This window comes from Capra hircus, chromosome 6 (genome assembly GCF_001704415.2).
Source record: "Capra hircus breed San Clemente chromosome 6, ASM170441v1, whole genome shotgun sequence".
NCBI lineage: Eukaryota > Metazoa > Chordata > Mammalia > Artiodactyla > Bovidae > Capra > Capra hircus.
Window position 1 is genome coordinate 13,703,005 of NC_030813.1, and position 17,745 is coordinate 13,720,749.

The window sequence follows — 17,745 nt, forward strand, 5'->3', positions numbered from 1 at the left end:
CTGCGTTTATACCAGCAGTATCATTTTAGATAGAAAATTTTATAGACTTTATACTACCTCACACATGCCAAAATAATTGTCTGAAGCATTTGCCATATGCAATTTCTCCTCTCATGGAGATGATGTTTCCTGTGTGAGCCTGTGAAGGGGAGAGTAGGAAGTTGCAGAGAATAGATATATTAACAAACAAATAAAATAATCTCAAGTAATATGAGGGCTATGAATAAAATAAAACAGAGTAACGGCAGAGAGGAAGATGAGCTGGACTGGAGGTTCTTTCTATACATTAGGCAGAGCTGGAATCTCAGAGAGGTTATAGTTAAGCCAATGACATGAAGATTTGCCAAAGGAGTATCTGGGGAAAAGAACCCAGGCAGAGGCTTTGAGACAGAACTGAGCTGTCTGGGCTAGTGCAGTGATTTTGACTGTGATCCACAATAAGAGATATATTTTATTTCTTGACCCAATACATATAAACTAAAGTTCCACAAAATGACATTCATACCACATGTGAAGCATTCTAATGATTTCTGTCTTATCCTATTCTGTTCACAATTCACTAAATTAATTTCATGAACCAACACTAGCTTGACAGTTATTTAGCATGGGTTTGAATCTCAACTCTGCAATGTACTAGCTGTGATACTTTCAATATATTACTTAGCCTCCCTGTTCTGCAGTGTTTACAGCTTTAAAGAGGGAGGCAACAGCAGTAGATCAAACCCGTGAGGTTTCATACCAGATTTCCTTCCAGAAAGACCAAATCAATTTTACCTCTAACTTCAGTGTATTGTTATTTCATAAACTATTCCTTTAAATCCACATTATTCATTTGCAAAATTATCAACTTGATAGGTGAAATATTGTCCCTAATAGTTTTAATTTGCATTTCTTTTATTTCCAGTGAGGCTGGACATGTTTTCCTCCTTACTGGATACTAAATGTCGCTGCAGGTTTTATTGCCTACAAACTGTACAAAAACAATATGTTAAATATAAAATTTTACTAAGTATATAAAGCTTCACCTAGCTGCAGCCTATATAATTTATAACATGTTTATTATTACATTTATAATTTGTCACTTTTAAATTAAATGCAAAGTTTTAACATTTATTTACACTTATCTTACACTAAATTACATATAACCAATACAGGAGAAAAACCTTTTTTGTATCCATTTGGGAGAACGGATACAAATCATTGAGAATATCAGCTAGTTCTTGAATTAGTTTTTGAAATTATTATAAATGGAAAAATACGAAAATTTGCTTTCATTGTCATTTTAACCAATAGAATTCAGTATTTAAAACCATAGTTATAAACTTAGACAAATGAAACCAAGTATTAAAAAATATACACACAATTTCAGCCATATCTACCAAGCGTATTAAAAGAGTTGCCGACTGTAGTGGAAGAGAACGTTTCTGCAATGAGGAAGTAAATTAATTAAATTAAATAAAAATAAATCAATTAAAGTTAATGCTGTGAATGAACTAACGATAGATAATAACAGGCCATGAAGTGAAGAGTATGACTGATTCAAGCTGCAGGTTAAAAATTTCTACCTTTTGTACTTTCCCTAAAATCAATTTTTTTTTTTTTTAAAGAAATGAAGTTTCTGGTGACATTATTGAGTACCTTGTACATATAGGTAAGTATGCTGGCTGCTACCACAGATGGAATAGTTTGTTTATTTAAAGAAGCCAAAATCAAACATTTTTCCTTAAAAAATGACTTTTTTCTTAATTCTCAATTTGTGGCATGACAACAGCTTCTGTTAGATTTTATTATCTCCGAAAACCATGGAATAAGGAATTCTGAATTCAATCAAACTGATGAAATTTGCCAGCCATGGGAAATCAACCTTAAATTCCCTGCCTCTGTAGGTGGTGTGCACACATCCCAGTAAAATTTTGATGAAGAGGATAAAAGACAAAAATAAAAATTTTTGGATTAATTGGAAGAGGGAATTAAAAAAATCTCACCAATGTTAGAAAAAATTATATCAAATGAATATAGTAAAAACCACAAATGGAAACTTAATTTTCTTAACACTGTTTGATATAAAATATTAATAATAATTTTATCCTTCATTTTCCATAAAGTTCAAAACATTTGGACCATGCGTTCTCTTTGATCAGGTAAGCTCTAGTTCTTGCCATAAGAAAACAGCAGCAACAAATAAAGCCAACCATTTCCTCTTCCTAAGCCAAGACAAGGCATAGCTGCCAATGACGTTAAATAGAAAAACAGAAAACAACAGAAAAAATCCCCCTGGATGCGGGAAAAATTAGATCAGAAGACAGAAAGTCTCTTTTGCATGAACTTAATTAGAAATTCAGTTTCTCTGTCCAAATGAAACTACCCTTTGATTATCTTGTTAATTCCCCTAAACACACACACGAATACATCACACTCTTAAGGAACCAAAACATGACTAGTAGAGACTCAAAGTTTCTTGAAGATATGTGGCTGTTACTGCAAGATAAGACTATGACTCCAGAGATCACAGAAATTAAAGATAGTGTGGCTAAGGCTTAAAGGAAACATGAAAAAAAGATATAGTTTCTACTTAGGTCTCTTAGTGCAACGTTAATATCATAGTACAACTTTTGGTTTTTCTCTTAGCCTTGCTTTGCCACTTCTGATCAGTAAATTGAGAATAACATGAACAGAGGAGGGTGGGTATTTTTCCTATCAAGGATCAGTGATCCACAACAAGGAAAAAAAAAATCAAACCAGAGATCTATACAAAAAGCAACATAATCTGCTTTAAAGAAAAAGAAATATGAAATACTTATCTGATTTTCAGATTAGGAAATCTTAATACTTTATTCAATAAATAACACATTCTATAAATCTGAAAATTGCAGAGAATAAAAATACAGTTCTATGATGTGGTTAGTTAAGAAGAAAAAGAAGGGAACCATAGAAAAAAGATGAGAGAGAAGATGAGGGTAAAACAGGTAGCTAATATTCATTGAGGGCCTACTATATGGTAGGTCTTTCAAAAGACAAAAATGTTCCTGAACCTTCATAAGAACTTTAAGTAGACAGAATTATACCCATCACATGAGGAATCTGAGTCTCTCAGGGATTAAAGTTATTAGGATGACAAGACCAATAAAGCAGTAAAGCCAAGACTCAAACTTAGAACAGTCACACTCCAATACCTTTTCCATTGCTCTGCAACGTCAGCTATAGAAGAAAGGAGGCAGTGGGGTGGAGAAGGTGTATGGAAACAAAGAGAAAAGTGGCTAAGATGGGAGGTGAGGAAGAATAAAAGACAACGGGAGAATGCGACACTCAGTAAGGAGAGATGAAAAAGAGATGGGTAGTAGCAGAGAAGGGCAGAAAAAGAACATGAGAGTATGTGGCTGTTAGCATAACTGACTCCATTTTGGGCCCATAGGGTTCCTCCTGTTCTGCTGACCCCAACCAGGACTGTACTGTGCACTAAGTCATTTCCCTGTTGTCAAGGGCTTTGGAGCTAATCAGCATTGTTTAATAATTGTTAGGGCCAGGTTGGCCTCTTGCTCTGTAGTCCTCAAACAATGATGAAAACCTTCACTGATTTACTCCCTGTGTCCACAAGACTAGTTATCTATTCATAAACATTGACTTAGGAAGGCACTTCCTGTTTCCAAGCATGTACCCCATACCCTAGGTTAACTGTAAAATTGTCTCAGTGGCCCCTTGGCAGTGTGGAGTGCAGCTGCAAATGCTCCTGTACCCTTGTCTCCTCAATCCCATTCTGTGAGCAAATTACTCTATAATATAGTGATCCACTGATTACATGGAACTGACTCCCTTGTTTTTTTCAGTTTCTATAGATAATCTTCTTAGTTTGGTGGGCACCTTTTGTTCCCTCCATCCTCCAACAGAGAGGGAAAGAAAACTGGAGAAAGTTGCATATAAGGAGTTGCTTGAAGAAAAGATGCAAGAAAAGATCTGTTGGGAGACTACGTGTTTGGAATGTAGGTGTCAAGAAGATAAACAATTATTACGTATCCACTGGAGTATCTATCAGTAGAACATTTTCAACAACTCAAATCACTGTAACCCTAATTCATTTTGAGCCGAGTTTCTCAACTTGAGCACTAGTGACATTTTGGGTCAGACAATGCTTTGCTGTAGGCGACTGTTCTGTGGATTACCGGCTGTTCAGCAGGATCCCTGGACTCTTCTTATTAGATGCCAATGGTACTATACCTCCTCAGTCTTAACATTCAAACGTGTCTCGAGACATTGCCAAGTGTCCCTTGTGAGTCTAATTGCCCTAGGAGCCATTGATTTAGAGGTTCCATTCTTGAATAATGACAGAAATGAACAAAAGATATCTACTATATACAAAATTATTCCAGGAGTTATTCTAGTGACTAGATGCCCGTTGGAAAGAAATTAGATTGTGTTTAGGGCCAAGTTCATCTAAACTCAAGGAACTTGCTACAGTCTTGTCTGCAGACTGCTTTTAAAAGATGTGAAAGGAAGTGGGTACAAACACGTATCTATTTTTGAACTACACAATCTAAAGGGGGGCAGCAGATTTATCACACTGTTCTTCCATCATGGGTGAAGGCTCTTATTTCTGAAAACAAAACCAAAACCGGCTCTGGAGCTTGGAGACCTGGGTTCTGGTGTGCTCTAGTACGAGACACTTGTAAGACTGAGAGCAAATCACTCGGCCTGGGGAACCAAGGCTTGTTGGCTTCTTACACTTTACCTAGAGCTCAAATATACCCTTCTAGGGAAATAGTAAAAAGTAAAATAACTTCCATACATTTCTATTACTGATACTATGTTGAAGGGAAAGTATGGTGGGTTGGCATGCTTATTTCTCCCTGCCACTCAAAGTGTGGTCCATGGACATAGCATCAGCCTCACTTTAAGAGCCTGTGAGAGATGCAAAGTCTCAGGCCTCACCCCAGAACAACGAAATTGTAACCTGCATTTAACAAGGATGCTCTGTTTGCCCATTAAAGCTGAGGAGCACTGTTCTATTCCTCCTTCTTCCTAGGGTGGCTTTCTAACTGTGGAGTGTGCAAAACTTACAAATAACATTTCTCAGATTTCTTTTTAGTTAGGGTTCTAGTTGAAAATTAGGTTCAAAAGCTAACCCTTACATGCTTATTATATGCTAGATACTACTCTAACATTCTACATGTATTACATATATACATGCATATATATACATATATATACACACATATATATATACATATAAGAATTTTGTGAGGTTGATTTCCCCTTTAGACAGATGAAGAAACTGAGGGCCAAGGGGTCAATTAACTTGCCCAAAGTTACAGTTAGTAAGTAGCAGAGTGAGGATTCAAACCTAGGTATTCTGGATCTAGAATATGTACTGCTAATCATATCTTTTAACGACAGATCAAAGAGCAGATATAAGGCTTTCTGCTGCTGCCACTTTTTTAAAACAGATGCTCTTCTGGAACATTCTTTGATAAACACTATTATGCACGTTCCTTCATTTATTATCTATACGCCAACACTTATCTGAAAATTCCAGGACTGCAAAAGGCAAGAAGCAGAAATAAAGCATTACCATCTGAAAGAAATCAAAATCAACCTTATCTATAGAGTGGATGATTATATACCTAGAAGTCTAAGAGATATTAGTATATATTAGTGTTAGAATTAATAAGGACTTCTCTAATGATCCCGTGGCCAAGACTCCACACTCCCAATGCACGTTTGATTCTTGGTCAGACGCCACATGCTGCAACTAAGAGCTGACCTGCTGCAACTGAAGGACCCACGAGCCACAACAAAGCCAGAAAATCCACACGCCACAGCTAAGACCCAGAGCTGCCAAATAAATAAATAATATAAAAAAGGCTTCATCCCCCGAACACTCTCTTGAAAAGTGAATTAATAAAAGAATTCAGAAAGGTAGCTAGTTTAAAACTAATTTATAAAAACCAGTAGCTAAAAACCAGCAGCAAAAATGTGATACGGATAAAGAAATCCCCTTCAGAATGCCAACAGAAAAATGTAAAAGCTTATTTCAGTATTTATAACTACTATAAAGGATTGTGAACCCAAAGAGAAAGTTGATTATTCAGTGATTAGGGGGAAAAAAAGATTAGCTCCATACCTCACACAATACATGAAGTCATTGTAAAGAGACTAAATACAGAGAGTGAAAAAATAAAAATAAAACTATAAACACACACATAAAGGAAACATTAGTGGATATTTTAATTAACTGTAGGATTAGAAAGAATGTTCTAAAGAAATATATAAAAATATGTGTGTGTGGTGTGCGCATGTGTGAGGGTGTAAGATGTGTGCATTAAATTTCCAAAAGTATTCCTTTGGCTAATAAAAATTTAAAGCATTTCTAAATCAAAAACATCATAAAATTATAAAGCAAATAGCAAGCAGGGAAAATAATTACAAGCAAAGTGAAATATGGCATTAATATCTTATAATAAATCCGTCTAGTCAAGGTTATGGTGTTTCTAGTGGTCACGTATGGATGTGAGAGTTGGACTGAAAAGAAAGCTGAGCACCGAAGAATTGATGCCTTTGAACTATGGTGTTGTAGCCCCGTGGACTGCAAGGAGATCCAACCAGTCCATTCTAAAGGAGATCAGCCCTGGGTATTCTTTGGAAGGAATGATGCTAAAGCTGAAACTCCAGTACTTTGGCCACCTTATCCAAAGAGCTGACTCATTGGAAAAGACTGTGATGCTGGGAGGGATTGGGGGCAGGAGGAGAAGGGGACGACCGAGGATGAGATGGCTGGATGGCATCACCGACTCGATGGATGTGAGTTTGAGTGAACTCCGGGAGTTGGTGATGGACAGGGAGGCCTGGCGTGCTGCGATTCATGGGGTCGCAAAGAGTCAGACACGACTGAGCGACTGAACTGAACTGAATAATGCCAAAAGAAAAAAATGGTCAGGAAGCATAGTTAAAAAGAAATGCAGAACTTCCCTGGTGGTCCAGTGGTTAAGAATCTGCCTGCTGATGCAGGGGGCTACAAATTTAATCCCTGGTGTGGTAAGAGTGCACCTGCTGCAGGGCCACGACTACTGAAGCTGGTGTGCAGCTAGGAAGACCCAGTGCAGCCAAAGATAAATAAATAGATAACATTTAAAAAATCTAGGGGGAAAATGCAGATGCTCAGTAAATATATGAAAGGTTTAGTAAACCTCTCTAGCAGTATCTTATGATAATAAGATAATTTTTGCCTACTAAATGTGAACCGTGAACTTCCAGATGTTCAAGCTGGTTTTAGAAAAGGCAGAGGAACCAGAGATCAAATTGCCAACATCTGCTGGATCATCGAAAAAGCAAGAGAGTTCCAGAAAAACATCTACTTCTGCTTTATTGACTATGCCAAAGCCTTTGACTGTGTGGATCACAATCAACTGTGGAAAATTCTGAAAGAGATGGGAATACCAGACCACCTAACCTGCCTCTTGAGAAATCTGTATGCAGGTCAGGAAACAACAGTTAGAACTGGACATGGAACAACAGACTGGTTCCAAATAGGAAAAGGAGTACGTCAAGGCTGTATATTGTCACCCTGCTTATTTAACTTCTATGCAGAGTGCATCATGAGAAACGCTGGGCTGGAAGAAGCACGATTGCCGGGAGAAATATCAATAACCTCAGATATGCAGATGACACCACCCTTATGGCAGAAAGTGAAGAGGAACTAAAAAGGCTCTTGATAAAAGTGAAAGAGGAGAGTGAAAAAGTTGGCTTAAAACTCAACATTCAGAAAACGAAGATCATGGCATCTGGTCCCATCACTTCATGGGAAATAGATGGGGAAACAGTGTCAGACTTTATTTTTTGGGGCTCCAAAATCACTGTAGATGGTGACTGCAGCCATGAAATTAAAAGACGCTTACTCCTTGGAAGGAAAGTTATGACCAACCTAGATAGTATATTGAAAAGCAGAGATATTACTTCGCCAACAAAGGTCCATCTAGTCAAGGCTATGGTTTTTCCAGTGGTCATGTATGGATGTGAGAGTTGGACTGTGAAGAAAGCTAAGCGCTGAAGAATTGACGTTTTTGAACTGTGGTGTTGGAGAAGACTCTTGAGAGTCCCTTGGACTGCAAGGAGATCCAATCTGTCCATCCTAAAGGAGATCAGTCCTGGGTGTTCATTGGAAGGACTGATGCTGAAGCTGAAACTCCAATACTTTGGCCACCTTATGCGAAGAGTTGACTCACTGGAAAAGACCCTGATGCTGGGAGGGATTGGGGGCAGGAGGAGAAGGGGACGACAGAGGATGAGATGGCTGGATGGCATCACGGACTCGATGGACGTGAGTCTGAGTGAACTCTGGGAGATGGTGATGGACAGGGAGGCCTGGTGTGCTGTGATTCATGGGGTCGCAAAGAGTCGGATACGACTGAGCAACTGAACTGAACTGAAACTGGCAAATATTAATCTACCAATTAAATCATTGCTGACATGGATGGCTTCTAATTGACACTCTTACATACTAATGCCAGAAGTGTACACTGGTGCAGGCTTTCCTGAATGTAATTCTTTAGGATATTTCAAGAGACTTCAAAGAGTTTGACTTACTGACCTAGGCCTTCCACTTCTAGAAACTTATTCTAAGGTAGAACTGTGAGGAACTGTGACAACAAGGTAGAACTTCATAAGCAAAGATTTTTATTACAATATTATCTATAAAAGAAAGTTTGAAGCAAATTAAATATGTAGTATTAGGGGAATGACAATTGAGCAGCCCTAAAAATAATTTTTGCAAAGAATTTTTGATAAAATTGGAAAATGGCACAACATGCCTAAGTAGATGAAACAAGATATCACATTCAAATATTACATTACAACCTGTTAAAAAATGTATATATACACACATACACAGATATATGAATGCAGTAACACCAAATATTTCATATTTTATAGCACAATATTACTCAGTGAGATTTCAAATGCTCTTGTTTTCTTGTTTAGATTGTTCTATATTTGTACATTTTCCAAAGTACATAACACATAACCATAAAAACCTTAAAGCTAGAAATAATGATTCTAAAGTCAATCCAAGAATAGCAGTACCTTTCTATGCTCTAAGATGGCAGGGACATCTTAGGTTATTCAGGTTGTGAATGCCACGTCTGAGTGGATGCCACTCACATTACATACATAAAGGTAATAAGAGGACTGGGGACTTTAACCTTCTAGGTATACAGCAGGGCAGAGAGTCTAGGGACCCGGCATTCAGAGTCAGAACACACTTTGATCATCTCTCACGCACACAGTTACCAACACACATTCAGGATAGCTGTGTCCTGTCCCTTCAGTTCCTTGGGCATTTTGCCTGTCTCCTGGCTTTTCTCTCTGAGGCCAAACTCCTACTTCAGACTTGACACAGCTCCTTCCTCTGGGGAACCTGGTCCAGTCTTTTAAGTTCTCCTTTCCTAGTACACAGGCTGCCTTGTCAATCATCCTACCTGGAAAGATTCAGGTCAGAAGGACAGAGGAACCTTAGTTTTTCTCTCAAATGGAGTAGGATTTCAGGATAAATTGTAAAAAAATAAAAAAATAAAATAAAAAAAAGGCTGACAAGATCTTAGTTATTGAGAAAATACCTATATAAATACCAGTATTTTGGTACTACATGAAATAAATACCATTTTTATCTGGTATCATAACAATGAGCCAAAGATACATTTGGTATAATCAAAGCTGATGTAAGAGCTCTCCAGGTTAAGGAAGGGCAAGAGCTTTTGAGTCAACAATGTAAAGAAAAAGTGAAGGGAAGGATGTATGTGGAGGAGGCTTTAGCCTGGGAAAGAGCCAAAGGAAGAAACCTGCTTCATCAAATTATGAGGCAAGGGCAAACTGTGAAAGAATTAGAAATAGAAAGGGATTTAATACAGAAAATTAGGGGCTGCCAAAAATCTCTGAAAGAGATGGAGGAGCAAAGGCAGGTGCCTTCTGGAGCTACTGCATTCAAGAACACACCACCTATAACCCTGGTCCAGATATAAGGGAGCCTCTGCTATTACTGCAGCCTCTGCGACCAATTCTCTTTTAATATCCGTGAGGCTGCTCAGATTCTGGAATATTGAGTGTGTCAAGCAGAAAGGACAGCAGGAGATGGCCTCTGTCTCATTTCCAGCTTTAGTTTTGGTTTTGTTCCTATCATTGTTTCTATGGAAAAGTTCACTCCAAGTTCCAAATATTAACAAGATTACAAACCAAGTTTTCAAAAGTACTCCATTTGTAATTTGGAGTCCACGTGTCCTTAAAGCAGCAAACACACACATACTATCTGCCTAAAGAAAAGCAAATTAAAATAACTCCTTAGGCTATGTTTTACAGTTGTTAATTTCATTTACCTTTTCCTCAAATATCTTTATGTCTCTACTGTCATTACAAGACAGTGCATATAAATTTCATTTTCAGCACTTGAAAGAAAGCTACATTTATCGCTTCCCTGATAGCTCAGATGGCAAAAAATCCACCTGCAATGTAGGAGACCAGGAGACTTCCATCCTTAGGTTGGGAAGATCCTCTGGAGAAGGGAATGGCAACCCACTCTAGTATTCTTGCCTGGATAATTCCATGGACAGAGGAGCCTGGCAGGATGCAGTTTATGGGGTTGCAAAGAGCTGGACACGACTGAGACTAACACTTTTCATTACCAAGAAGTGACTTATCACAAAAGCTTGTTTCTTATACCAATGGGTTGGGTTGTATCAATCTCTTTGTTTATTTTTGACTTACTTATGAGAAGTTCTTTGGTGCATATATATTATTAGGAGGGAATGCATATCTCAGGTATAATTTTCAAGTATTGTGTACGTGGGCTTAGAGTACATAAATAAATCATGTGATAAAAATGAAATGATAACGTTTTCACAAGAGTACAGGAAAATAAATTTCCATGACACACAATGATAGAGGCAGGTATGCAAAGTATATCTGTTTTCTAGGGTATATATTTCATTCTTTTTTTGTTTCATCCCTTTTTGTGTACCATAAGCAATTCTGTTAAGACTAGAGCTGCTGCTGATTGAAGATCCACAAAAGCTTAGATGAAGTATTTTACATACTCCCTTACAACCACTTGAAAATTACTTTGGGATCTTCAGTTCAAATAATATTTCCCCCGCCCCAGGGAATTTCTGTTGCTGTTTTCCTCACTTTGCCAGTTGAACAACTAAAGTAAGAGGAAACAGTCCTTTAGCTACTGAGTCATGGCACAGTTAATGGGGATAAACCATCAGGAAACTAGTCAGGAAGATCTCATAGCTACCAATTACATGCTTCAGTTACCATCTCCTATATCATCAAAAGAATGAAAAATTACACTTCCACATGGTGAACAAACCTAATGCTAAGGCATATTTTGTGCCTGCCACACGGTTATTTCTGTTTCCTAAAAACAAGGCAGAGAAATTACCCATTAATGCATTTAGTGATGTTGGAGTTTGTGAAATGTGACAAAAAGATGCTGAAGGATAATGAGAGGAGACAGGTATTGATCTCAACAGTATACCCTGTAATAAAGGCAAACGATAGTTTTATTTCTGGCGCTTTAATGGGATTCTGAGGGTAAGCCAATCTCGGGTATTTCTGAAGGTCTACTGTATTTGATGGTGAAAATTCATCCCACTATGTGGGATAATTCAATTTCTTTCATTAAACGTCTTCCCTAATTGTCAAGATACATGCTATAACGCCTATTATCACCATATTTTATTTAGTGAAAGCAAATTCAGAGTTTCAAAAATTGCCCAACTTCTCTCCTTTATTATGGCTGGAATCATGCTTTTTCTCCCTTTGGTAACAACTGAAAGCAATTTTTCGGCTTTTTCAGTTTTTCAATGAAGTTTAGATCTCCTTTCTGTTCATGTCAAAAACTTGCTCTGGGAGAGTCCCCGTCAAGACATCCATTGTAATACTCGCTCCTACACATGCCTTCAGATACTGACTTGCATGGCTACAGAAATACACCTACACCGTACAGAGGCGCTAGGTGTGTTCAGAAATGCCAAGATGGAAGGCGGGAGGGGAGTCGCTGGCCCCTGAAACACAGCCCCGGGGAACAGATTCCAAGTGGAAGAGTGTTTACATGGAAGGCTTTCAGATAAGCGACCGTTATGGAGGGCATTTCCCCAGAGCCCCGGGCTCTGGCCTGAGAATCCTCTCCGCCACACGGGTGGGAAAAGGCGGTGCTCACCCAGCCAGGCACGCGACTCCGGGTCGGCCCTCGGCACGCGACTCCGGGTCGGCCCTCGGCACGCGACCCCGCGGCCCGCCCCGAGCGCGCCGTCAACTGCTCTCGGGGTCAACTGTTCGGCTTCCCCGAACGCCACGGAGCCCAGCTCCCCAAGCCGAGCACAGCCCGGGCGCCGCCCTCCCGCCGGACCACTTCCCTCCGCCGCCGCGTGGGGCTCGGGAAACCGGCCAGACCACGCCGCCCGGCTCGGCTCACCTGCTCCCTCTCCTCCTGCGGCCGCCGCCCGCGCCGCCGCGGGCTCGCCCCGGACTCCTGCTCCGTCCCCGCCGCCGCTCGCTCCGCCAGCGCGTCTCGGTCTTCGTCGCGCTCCCCGCCGCTGCCTCCGCCGCTGCCTCCGCCGCCGCCTAGCAGCTGCCGGGCCGAGCACATTCCGCCGCCAACTTCTGCCGCCCGGGACCGCCGCCAAGCCGGAGGCAGCGACCCAGTGCCCGAGGGCCGCCGTAGGATCGTCCGCGCTTGCCACTGACAGGCGCCTCCAGAGCGCGCCCCGCCGGCTGGGGCGGCACGAGTACCAGCCCGGCTCGGCCCCTCGAGTCACGGGCTCGCCCCGCCCTCAGCCGCCGGGGCGGAGCCCGGGCGGGGGCGGGGCCACGGAGGGCGGGGCCAAGGGGCGCGCGCGCGCGTGCGAGTGTGACAGGCGAGGGAGTCTGTGTGAGACTGTACGTGAAGAGACTACATGTGCGTGTGACACTGTGTATGAGAGAGAGGAGCTGTGTATGAGAGACTGTGTGAGAGACTGTGCGAGAGAGATTTTGTGTATGAGTGCAGTACAACAACCGTGAGAGACTGTGTTTAAGAGATGGCGTGTGCATAGGAGAGACTGTGTGAGAGAGAGACTGTGAAAGGTAGGATGTATGCGTTTGTGAGGGAGAGAGGAGAGCGTGTGTTGGTGTGTGTGTGTGTGAGAGAAGGAAACACACACACACACTCCAGCGAGATCCCTCTGGGTTTGCCTGGCACTACTGGTGTGCCTGGGTACGCTGCTGGCTGCCTGTCCTGAGTAGCTGTTCATCTTGCAAGTCATACGCATTCCATGTCTATTTCGTTCCTTTTGCCTCCTTTCTGTGTTTCTCCGAAGGTCTGAAGGTATCTCTCTGTTGAGCGCTTCCCTGGTGTGTGTTGGTTGTCAAAGCCTTGGGAGCAGAGGTAGCGTATCTGCTTCTGTGTATGTTTCTATAAATGGGTAAGAATACGTCACTCTCAGTGTGGGGGATACATTTAGTTTATAAGTGTTATGATTTATAATAAGAATTTTATTAATATATATATTTTTTGCCTTTGTCCCCATTCCTGGCACAGAGCTCCTAAAACCCTGAAGCTTCCCAATTGGTGAGAAGGATAAAGATGTCTTTTGTTATGTTAAGGAGGTAACTTTTTGGTAGCCCCTATGAAACTTAAGGATGGGTCCTATTCCCAGAAGAACCAACTTTGTGATTAGAGGATTGGAACTTTCAGTCCCACCCCCTGATTTCCTGGGAGGGCGGCGGGACTGAGGTTGAGTTGATCACCAAAGCTCAAGAGTTTAATCAGCGTTGCCTACATACTGAAACCTCTGCAGAAAAACAAAGGACAGGGGGGTAGAGAACTTCTGAGTTGGTGAACAGGTGGAAATGGGGGGAGAGGGGCAGCTTAGAGTGATCATGAAAGCTCTGCATCCTGTCCCACACACCTTGCCCTGGGTACCTCTTCATCTGACTGTTTACCCATATCCTTTGTACTATCTTTTGTAATAAAATGGTTAAGTAAATGCTTCCCTGAGTTCTGTGAGCAGCTCTAGCAAACTAATGGAACCCAAAGAGGGTGATCAAGGGAACCTTCACTATATAGTTGGCTGCTGTTAATAGAAGCACAAGTTACAACCTGGACTTGCAATTGACCTCTGAAGTGTGTGGGGTGGGGTGGAGCTGGACGGAGGGGAAGAGGCGGGCAGCAGTTTTGTGGAACTGAGTCCTTGGCCTCTGAGATCTGTGATCTTGTCTCCAGATAGGTAGTTTCAGAACTGAGTTAATTGCTTGGTGTGATTGAAAAATACACATTAGACTCCCCTATCCATTTTGTTAAAGGGAAGCCAGGGCACTTAAATCCCATATCAAATTTTGTATATCTCTTATCTGAACTTTGAGAAAATACAGACTATTGTATAGATATAATAGCAGGCTATCTTTCAATGGAAGGTAAATATGCCTAGGTATGGAGAAGAATGAATTATTTGATTCTTCTATTAAAATGTCTTTAGGCCCAGAGAAGGGAATTAAAATAGGCAGGAACCTAAAGGCTTAAAGACCTGTTTCCTGGCTTTGGTAGTCAGGACTGCAGAAACCAGGAAATATGCCTTTGGATATCACAAATTAGAAAGAAAATTAATCTGATTTATTTCCTTTCTTAAAAGCCTTCAGACTCCAGGAGGAAAGTATTTAATGTTTTATATATGTAATCAGAAACAAATGTCACCATGGGAACCCAAGAGCATTCCCTGATGGCCCTCATTGCTTTCCTCTAATACCATTCTGTTCTGAAAATTTTGCTTTGGCTCTTAGTAGCGTTTCTTATGAAAAGAAAAAAGACTTTATATATTTTAAGAAAACTTTAGGATTATGTGTAGTGGTACAGAGAATATCAGCTTTTACTACCAGCTCTGTGGAGCTTAAGGCACATTTTGAAGTTCACCCTATTTTGGCTTTTATCTCTTAACTTGGTAAGTCAAGCAGCTATGCATGCTTCACTCAGGTTACAGAGTGAACAGAAACTCCTTGTATACATGAGGACTCAGAAAGCACAGGTTGTGTATATGGCCAGGAAAAAAGAATAATACTGTTTAACTTTGTTCAACTTAGGGAACAAGTCTTATTAAAGTGCTTTAGAATATATTCCTGACCTTTTGAAGGTTCATGATTCTTTGAGAAGTGTATTCTTTCAGTTATTTCACGATATTTATTGAACACCTCTAGGCATTAGATTCAGGCCTAGGTTCCTCCGTTTATTGAACACCTCTTAGGCATTAGACTCAGGTCTAGGTTCCTCCTCTCATGAAGGTTCCATTTTATTTCTTTTGAATTCTATTCTGCTTTTCCTGGTAAACACCAAGAATTTTGAGCAAAAGTTGGGCAGAATTCTCTGATTCCTGCCTAGAACTGATGTCAGAACCTTCTTTCTCAGTAGCTATCCTTTATTTAGTGCATGAGTTTCCTCTTTGAATTGTTATTCATTTGTTTATAAAGACTTTGGTCTTTCTTAAAGATAGAGGCTCATCTCTTTTCCAAAAACCCATGAGTAGCATTTTATACAAAAGACATTATTCAGATTGCATTCACATATCACATACTTTCAAGTGCATCTTATTGGGGGGGACCTTTTTACTCTGTTGCATAATATGAATAATAAATACATAAAGCTATTACTGCCAGTTTCCCATGAGAAATATAAAATTTTTTTATTACCTAGGCAACTATAACTTGTTGGTCTCAAATTGTAATATAGTTTAGTTGTGATTTTATTGATGTATTTACCTTGTGTTTTCCTAGGGATTAGTAAGTGGCAAAAAACAGATTCTTTTCTCAGGAGTGGCCTGTGTAGTGCAAATGTGTCTTGTGCAGTTGCTGTGGGAACAAGGACTTTGAATCTCTCACTTTCACACCTTTAATATCTTATTTTAAATCTTCTTCCACTCATGCGTACATCTTTCTAGAAAGAAAAAATGAATCAGAGTGATATGTACTCATTTAGTAATATAGTGTTAGAAGCAAGTGCAGTTATTTGTAGAAACTGAGCCAAACATTTTTTCAGTTTAATTTTGATATACTATGATGTTATTATGGAGAAGGCAATGCACCCCACTCCAGTACTCTTGCCTGGGAAATCCCATGGGCGGAGGAGCCTGGTGGGCTGCAGTCCATGGGGTCGCTAAGAGTCAGACACGACTGAGCGACTTCCCCTTCTCTTTTCGCTTTCCTGCACTGGAGAAGGAAATGGCAACCCACTCCAGTGTTCTTGCCTGGAGAATCCCAGGGACGGGGGAGCCTGGTGGGCTGCCATCTATGGGGTCGCACTGAGTTGGACACGACTAAAGTGACTTAGCAGCAGCAGCAGCATGATGTTATTATATGCTTCCTATACTTTAATTTTGGCCTCTCATTTTAAAAATTTGTTTTCTTTCCTGTTTGGCCAAGCCTTCGGTACGGGGAATACTTTTTGAGATGTTTGGAATCTTAAAATTCCAGGAAAAACTATGGTTTCTGGATAACATGTGAGTTTAAAGGAAAAGGAACTTACTGGAGAACACTCACTTCCTTTATTTTCCCTTTATTTTAAGGAAGCTATATCAGAAATATGTGGAACCAACGGTTTCTCAATATTCTCTAGCCATCCCAGAGAACACGGTCTGATTGGGAGAAGGAAAAATTTGCCCTTCTTCTTGGAATTAAGTTCCATTCTTTCTTTTGTTAAAGAATGTCAATTGAATACATCTTACTGGCTTTGCTCCCTGGTGGGTCGGTGGTAACGAATCTGCCTCCCAGTACAGGAGACAGTTTCTATCCTTGGGTTGGTAAGAGCCCCTGGAAGAGAAAATGGCAAACAACTCTAGTATCCTTAACTGGGAAATCCCATGGACAGAGGAGCATGGCAGGCTATAGTCCATGGGGTCGCAAAAGAGTTGCACATAACTTAGCGACTAAACAAAAACAATAATAATATTGGCTTTATTCAGCCATTCATGAGTCAGGCAGCGTCCAAACTAGAAGACAGAATGGAGCTTCAAAGAATTGTACAGTACAACAGAGTTTTATAGACCAAAGTGAGCAGGAACAGGAAAGTTATACTGGGCATTTGCTGATTGGTTGAAAGTGAAAGTGAAGTCACTCAGTCATGTTCGACTCTTTGCGACCCCATGGACTGTAGCCTACCAAGCTCCTCAGTCCATGGAATTTTCCAGGAAAGAGTACTGGAGTGGGTTGCCATTTAATGCAGGGTTATTCCCTTACATGGAGCAAAGGGAGGTCTTGGAGCCTGGTGAGATAACTTGTGCTGGACAAGTAAGCACTGATCAGTTGACCTAAGCCTGCCTTTTCCAAGTATCAAAGCAGTTAAATTTTGGTTTGCCAAGGTAGGGTTTAGCGTGAGTGATTCCATCTTGGGCCTAATCTGTTTACATTAACTGTTTTACTCCTCTTTTCTGATGTGGCTTCTTTGCACCCACATGTACTATGAGTTTCCTCCTAACAACAGCAATGTAGATTAAGAATTGAGTTTTCATTAAAAAAAAAAAAAGAGTTGAGAAGGCTATTCAAACTCGTTAGTAGAGAAAAAATCGAAATGTAAACAATTATAAAGTGCTACTTAATAAGTGTTAGCAGTTTTTAAAATGTTGAATAAAGCCTAATGTGGACAATGTCTTGGGGAAATGGTTAAATCAATTACTGCTAGTTCACCACAAACTGATGATATTCTTATGTCCATATTCAGAATCATAAAAATATCCATACCCT

The 17,745-nt window shown here is 40.4% G+C and overlaps 1 protein-coding gene across 1 annotated transcript in view; it reads right to left on the reverse strand.

Annotated features, from left to right (window-relative positions):
• The window catches only part of C6H4orf32 (chromosome 6 C4orf32 homolog), a 43,623-nt gene extending 30,828 nt beyond the window's left edge, over positions 1-12,795 (reverse strand). The window contains exon 1 of the mRNA XM_018049224.1: positions 12,458-12,795. Within this exon, the coding sequence (XP_017904713.1) occupies positions 12,458-12,631 (174 nt within the window). The 5' untranslated portion in view covers positions 12,632-12,795. The remainder of the gene's footprint in view (positions 1-12,457) is intronic.